The 7,610-nt window shown below is 48.1% G+C and overlaps 1 protein-coding gene across 1 annotated transcript; it reads left to right on the top strand.

The window, feature by feature from the left end:
* Nucleotides 1-5,640: 5,640 nt before the first annotated feature.
* On the top strand, nucleotides 5,641-6,528 carry LOC147706422 (taste receptor type 2 member 7-like). The gene has a single exon (XM_086929611.1). The coding sequence runs from the start codon at nucleotides 5,641-5,643 to the stop codon at nucleotides 6,526-6,528; it is 888 nt and encodes a 295-aa protein (XP_086785737.1).
* Nucleotides 6,529-7,610: the final 1,082 nt, after the last annotated feature.

Raw genomic sequence — 7,610 nt, 5'->3', positions numbered from 1 at the left:
GGCCGAGCTGACCCCATCTGAAGTCCGCACTTCTTCATCCAGACCAGTGAGACTTTATTCTGGGTAGGAATAGAACGGCCAATCCCAGGAGGTTGTTGCCGGTGCCAATACTCATGGTAAGGCCTTAGCATAGACTGCTATTGCCAGTCTGGATACACAAAACATGTCTGATTTCTTCGACAGGGGATAAGCCATATTGGCCATGACTTCTTTTGGGAAAGTCTTATGTTCTTCCAATAAGTCAAGTGTTCTACACAGGTCCTATTGTAGGTATTACTTCCAGCATGTTTACATCATTAAGCACATTAGCATCCATCACTGTTGTCCCATCCCCCTGTTAATACGGCCAGGTACTGCCGAGTCCCCCTCCTCTGGACAGACAACCCCCTTTCACCTCATTCTTTGGGCCCCCTAGGGCAGACACAGACTCGCCTCCATTTTTCCCCCAAGGCAACAATGGATACAACACACCATGGCTTGGGTTAAGGGTCGTAGAACCCCGGCCATATTCTATTCATAACAATAACAAAACATAAATGTTCCTATTTACAAAATACGCAGAAAGTCTGGTCCATTTCATTGATATGTACAGTATATCATTTGGCTATCCTTAACACGTTTCTAATACATAGCCATCCCTGAGATAAGCTAAGTGATCAACAACATTATATTCCTGCGTATCCCTGTTTGGGCCTATGGCGCACACAGCCCAATTCACAAAATCATGCCTATTGGAACGGGAAAATAGCAATTTTCCATGTACCAAACCGTATTTTGTGATTTGGTAACCTGTTACCGAATCGCATAATGGGTTAGCGGTTCGGTATTAGGAAGAAACATTTTAAAAGCTTCCTTTTCTAATAACAACTCACAGTGGTATGTGTGAATGTTTTGCGACCAAAATGTGGTCTCCAAACATTCGCAATTTACCACCTACTTCAAATAGGTGGTAACCCATTCACAAACAGGCAGTGGTTCCATGGAACGCTGTCTACTCATAAAAAATAAAAATAAAACTTCTCATTTTTGTTTTTGAAATGCATTGCATTTTGCTATAAAGAAAACGAGCTACATTTTAAAAAAATGTTGCTTTATTTAAAAGCAATCACAGACACGGTGGTCTGCTGACCCCCAGCAGGCAACCATACCTGTGATTTTAGCTAGTCCCAATGGGTCGGAAATGGAGACCTACCTCATGAATATTAATGAGGTAGGTCAATTTGTTTCCCACTGGGAATCGCAGTGTAAATCACACGGTTTTACATAGCTGTTTGTGGCTACCTAAGAGCTAATCACAAAAAATCGCTATTAGGTAATTGCAAAGCTGAGTCTATGTACATCTGGCCCCTAATTGCTTAGAGATGCACAGGGCTGTGAGGTCATGGTTACAGTGAGCCCCCTGCTATGACATAGTTGCTGAATGCAGCAATAATGTGACTGAAAAGGAGAATGGAAATCAGTGCAAAAAGAACAATTGATGGACAATGCAGAACAATGTCATACATTCACCCCAGTACAGAGAGCTGGGCCTAAATCCATTGTTTTTTTTCTCCCCATGCCATTCTAGTTTGAACCCAGCCATATGCAAATCAGTCTTGACTCAGTGCCCTATGGGAACAGTCCAGTCCGAATTGCCAGGCCAGGTCCTCCCTGTACTGGAATCAAGCATCCTAGGACCAGTTTCAGGGTTTCACCCCTCCTCAGCCAGGATAGCTTGACTCCAGTGGCATGGAGAGCACGGGACCCACGTCTGACCTGTCCCACTCGGGATGACAAATGCAAAAAGAACAATTGATGGACAGAATGCAGAACAATGTCATACATTCACCTCAGTTCAGAGATCTGGGCCTAAATCCATCGTTTTTTTTTACCCCCATGCCATTCCAGTTTGAACCCGCCATATGCAAATCAGTCTTGACCCTGTGCCCGATGGGTACAGTCCAGCCAAAACTGCCAAGCCAGGTCCTCCTGGATTCAACCCAGATCTCTTGACTGGGGGTGAATGTATGATTTATTCAGCATTCCTTCCATCATTTGTTTACGTAGCACTTTTCACCCTAAATGGGATGGGTATGCCCAGACGTGGGTCCCTTGCTCACTGTGCCACTGGGTTCAGGCTAGCCTGGCTGATGAAGGGTAATACCCAGAAACCGGTCCCAGGATGCTTGTTTCCGGTCCAGGGAGGACCTAGCTTGGCAGTTCGGTCTGGACTGTTCCCATGAAGCACAGGGTCAAGACTGATTTGCATATGGCTGGGTCTAAACTGGGGTGGCATGGTGAGCAAAAGAACAATGGATTTAACCCAAATCTCTTGACTGGGGGTGAATGCATGATTTATTCAGCATTCCGTCCATCATTTGTTTGCATAGCACTTTCCACCCTAAGTGGGATGGGTATGCCCAGACGTCGGTCTCTTGCTCACTGTGTCACTGGATTCAGGCTAGCCTGGCTGATGAAGGGTAATACCCAGAAACCGGTCCCAGGATGCTTGTTTCCGGTCCAGGGAGGACCTAGCTTGGCAGTTCGGTCTGGACTGTTCCCATGAAGCACAGGGTCAAGACTGATTTGCATATGGCTGGGTCTAAACTGGGGTGGCATGGTGAGCAAAAGAACAATGGATTTAACCCAAATCTCTTGACTGGGGGTGAATGCATGATTTATTCAGCATTCCGTCCATCATTTGTTTGCATAGCACTTTCCACCCTAAGTGGGATGGGTATGCCCAGACGTCGGTCTCTTGCTCACTGTGTCACTGGATTCAGGCTAGCCTGGCTGATGAAGGGTAATACCCAGAAACCGGTACCAGGATGCTTGTTTTCCATCAGGGAGGACCTGGCTTGGCAGTTTGGTCTGAACTGTTCCCATCTGGCACAGGGTCAAGACTGATTTGCATATGGCTGGGTCTAAACTGGGGTGCCATGGTGAGCAAAAGAACATGGATTTAACCCAGATCTCTTGACTGGGTTTGTGTAGCACTTTTCACCCTAAGTGGGATGGGTATGCCCAGACGTGGGTCCCTTGCTCACTGTGTCACTGGATTCAGGCTAGCCTTGCTGATGAAGGGTAATAACCAGAAACCGGTCTCAGGATGCTTGTTTCCGGTCCAGGGAGAACCTGGCTTGGCAGCTAGGTTTGGACTGTTCCCATGGGGCACAGGGTCAATACTGATTTGCGTATGGCTGGGTCTAAACTAGGGTGGCATGGTGAGCAAAAGAACAATGGATTTAACCCAGATCTCTTGACTGGGGGTGAATGTATGATTTATTCAGCATTCCGTCCATCATTTGTTTGCGTAGAATGGAAATCAGTGAACACTAATTAGACATCACCCGAGCACGCAGACTGCAACATTTGGTCAAGGGGCTCTGAATTTCCAGCTATGGGTTGTTTTGGCTCAGGCTATCCGGTCATCCCCATCTGCAAGGAACAAACCACATATTTATTCTTTTTGTGTTGGGCTCTGATGTCCCATAATATGTCTGTGTATGGATGTGCTGAGTGGGAATGCTGGAGAATGTTGAGTGTGGATGCTGTGAGAATGTGATGATGGGTATGCGGACTTGGGCCAGCTTTTAATATATCGAATTACATTTCGTCTCCTGCACTGCAGCGCTTAATTAAACAGCACTGGAGCTGGAGGTAGGGAATTGCCTGCAGACACAGTGGGGAAGGCAGTGGGGGGATGGATTATGGAATACCACCCATTAAAAGAAGAAAAAAAAGTCTGCAATCACTGAGGGCCTACACCGGCATCCACAGTGTGTCAGTTTTTGTCTCGTGGTGAAATGTCCGTAAATTGTGAAGATGCATAGAATGTTGGGGGCTTATTTATAAGGCCCTTGCGCCACTTTTGCGTCATTTTAACATGGGAAAAGTGACCCAAAAGTGGTGCAAGGGGCTTGTAAATCTGCTCCTTGGTGTCTGTTTGCTGGGTGAAGCCTGGGGACTGATGAAGCCCCAAGAGAACCTATCAGGCTGTGGTTGTACCCTAAAGACCTCACACGGAGAAAGGAACTTACCTCCTTCCTCAGTGGCTTCAAACTCTTGGATGAAAACCCTGCTCTCCAAATACAACATGCACCAAACTTGCAGCTCACATCATGGGCTGTGAGATAGACCACCTGTCATATCGCACACAGCTGCAGAGTGTCTGCAAGGCCTTGATGGAAGAACCTAGTGGAATAGCAGCCACCGGACTTCTTAGCCCCTGAGCCTCCCTTGAGTGGACAGGTACCTTGAAACAGTTCAGCAGCATCACCCCAGTCTATATTAGTCCTCTGCAGGTAGCATCTCCGCAGCCGCCGTGAAGCTCTGCATCACCCACCCTGGAAACTGGGACTTTTTTTTATAGATCTGTACTTTAGAGTGGTTCCTTTCATTGGTCATTGCATTGCCCCATCTCAGGTCCTAGATAAAAATATAAAATTGCACAGATTCCCAGGCAAACATATTTTTATTGTTGCCACCTCCATGTGGCTCCATGCCCTCCACTGATAATCGGAGAACTTGACTTTGGTACCCATACTGCCCTACCTCAACCAAAACAGACATCCCCACAATAACATATGACACTTTCCGGCGTGGGCAGCTGGGACCATGACCCACTGCGTGTAAAACAATGTCTTTCACGGTGAAGTGCTTGTCTTTGCCAACAAAAAGATGGCGGACGCATGGTGACTTGTCACTTGGGTCCTAGTGACACCTAACAGCTCTGGGTGACCACTACTACTGCCCCAAGGTCCCGATAGTGGCATGGACATATACTTGACGTGTTTTACATTCCACTACCCAACTTTTATTGGAGCAGGGAATAACGGCAGTACAAAGGGTCAACCACGTGAAGTCATCGTGACCCAACAGATGCTTGGTTATACTTCCACTTCCGTTTGCACTGTGGTGAATCAGCGTCCATGATTAGGAAAGGTGAAAGGTCACATTTTAATTTTTTTTTATTTTATGGAGTTTTATATAGCGTGAGCTTGACCCCAATGTATCGGGTATCAGAGCGCTTTACATAGCAACAGTTGCGTTACATGGGGACACTTTCATTTTTGTTAGGCACGGGCAGATTAAGTGATTTGCCCAGAATCACAGGATGTTCATCGTCAATGCCGAGACTCGAACCCGGCTCCCCAGATTCGAGGTCGACCGCCCTAGCCGTTAGGCCAACTCCTCTCCCCCTCCTCTCCTCTCCACATGTTACAGAGAATGGAGAGGTTATTTTTAAATGAAACAACCCCCAAAAAAATATGCATTTCCAATGTGTAAACATTACAATTTAGGAATAGAGAGCACAGAACAAGAGATAGGGATGAGAAACAGCGTCAGGAATATTGACGGAAGAGAGAAATGAAGGAAATCAGTGGACCCTTAAAGACTGCTAGGATTCACGCTGAGCTTGGATGAAACGAGTCTGCTGATGACAGAAAAACACATGAATGACTTCCTGGCACCGTGGGGGGGGGGGGGGCAATTATTGCAAAGGGCACGAATTAGAGATGTGTTTCACTTCCTTCATTAGCCCAGTGGTAGCCAAGGCATCTGCTTCAGACCAGCACTTAGAAGGACATGTGTGTGGCAGTCCAGGGCTCTGAGACGCTTTCTTGCATTTGAGCATTGACCGCAGGCGTCAGGACGGAAATGGATGTCCTCAGGGGGTCGGTCCTGGTCGCACTGGCGGTCCTGCTACTCTCTGGCGTCTTAGGGAACGCCTTTGTGGCCATCACTGTCCTGAGAAACGCCGATGAGCATGGCGCCATACCACCGGTCGACTTCATCATCTTCTCCATGATGGGTTCAAACATCCTTCTCCAGGTTTTCAAAGACTTGAGGCTTCTACTCAACCAGGTGGGGGTGAGCTGCGCGGGAGGCGAGCTCTTCTATCAACTCAACTTCTTCCTGGTGACGGGCTGCAGGTGTTCCAGCGTCTGGCTGACTGCCATCTTGAGCGTGCTTTACTACGTGAAGATAGTCCGCCCAACAAGTGCGTTGGGTCTAAAGTTCCAGAAGGCAGCCCCTACATCCTTCAGGCTCCTCGCTTGGGTTCCAGGAGCTATCGGGTTCCTGGTGGCCGTCCTCATCTTCCGCATCCCTGTGGCCGACAACGAGGGAAACTCCACGGTCTGCAGCTTCCACTTTCTGGACTCCTCCACACTTCTGACCTACACCGTCCTAAATTTTATCTTTGGGGACATCATTCCTGTCATCACCATGGTCACCTGCAGCCTGGGCGTGGTCCTGTACCTCTGTCGCCACCGCGCTTCATCGGCGCAGAACCAGAACGACATTTTCAACCCCAGGAACCGGCACCAGGACAAGGCCACCAAAACCCTGCTCATTCTGGTCGGCTTCTACGTGGTATCCTGGGGACTCAACATCGCCACGCGCAACCAGAGAATCCTGACCGCTAAGAACTTGTACCTCTGGTCCTCTCTGGCATCGTCATTGTACATCACTTCCAGCCCTGTCATCCTCATCTCTGGGAACCACAAGCTAAGTCAAAGAATAAGAGAGCTCTGCGGGCGTTAAACCGGGGGTGGGGACAGACTCATAGAAGTTCAAAGACATGCATGCAGTGGCTCCCCCTCACCAGAAAAAAGACTGAATGCTTGTTCAACAGTACTTCATTTATTGTCCTTGGAAGAATGAGAGGCTAATTCAACCCCATGATCTGCTGGTACCAAATAGATCTTTGCACTAGGTGCTCGACCCAGTGAGGTGTCTTACCCAGAAGGAGGTACTGAGTTTAGGATGGGGAAGAAAGAGACCAGCACACAGGAAACAATGATGAAATATTGGACCGGGGACATCAGAGGTCAGGGGTCTCACCTGGCCTCCAACCCAGAGGATCTCGGACATTCAGGCACCAGTGAAGATGCTACAGCAACTAACACGGGGATGCAACAAGGGTGTGGGTCACTGGGGGTGGCGTGGGGGGTCGACAACATCCTTTGCCCCACTATGGTGGAGAAGTCAGTTATGTTACTTTTCCTAAATTTAGAGGTGCCAGGATGTCTCATGTCAGCCTTCATTCCCAGGTTTGGTGGTTGCCCATCCCTCAGCGTTAGTTGGGGTGAAGGGTCCCACAGGGCTGGAGGTCTGAACTGATATTTGTCTTAGAAGTAGTAACTGAAATGAGGCAATCTTGACTTTGCAAATATCAAGAATTTGATTTTCCCCAGTGGTGTCCCCTCTCCCTGAGTGCTCACTGGCTGTACCAAGGCTTGTGTGAATTGTGAAACCCGAGCAGGGTCCCCTGAGCCTGCACTGCCCCGGTGAAGTGATCCTCCTGGCCTACAGCAGTCCAAGCCCAGGATTTCCCTGCTCCCTGGGTTTTATAATGTGCGGGTCAGCAGCCCAATGCAAGCCTTTTGGCATCCACGCCGCTCTATTAGTGGAACTAAAAAGGGTAAAAGTTATTGTCCAGTTTAAATCTGGGCTGTGGTATCACATGTACCGCGACCAAAGAGGGCTTCTTTACTTATTTATAAAGTTTTGGAAGCCAAGAGATTCTTAATGAGCAAATTCCTACCATAAGGGGCTGTGATACTCATAAGGTGGCTATCTCTTGGTTCCTAGCTCCATAGCACAACTAACAGTCACGGTCCATA

Source organism: Lissotriton vulgaris, chromosome 7 (genome assembly GCF_964263255.1).
Source record: "Lissotriton vulgaris chromosome 7, aLisVul1.2, whole genome shotgun sequence".
Classification (NCBI taxonomy): Eukaryota; Metazoa; Chordata; class Amphibia; order Caudata; family Salamandridae; genus Lissotriton; species Lissotriton vulgaris.
This window is presented reverse-complemented; position numbering and strand designations above follow the sequence as displayed.

What these genes read in the sequence shown, in the direction of transcription:
- LOC147706422 (XM_086929611.1), top strand. Translation starts at nt 5,641, where the DNA reads ATGGATGTCCTCAGGGGGTCGGTCCTGGTCGCACTGGCGGTCCTGCTA.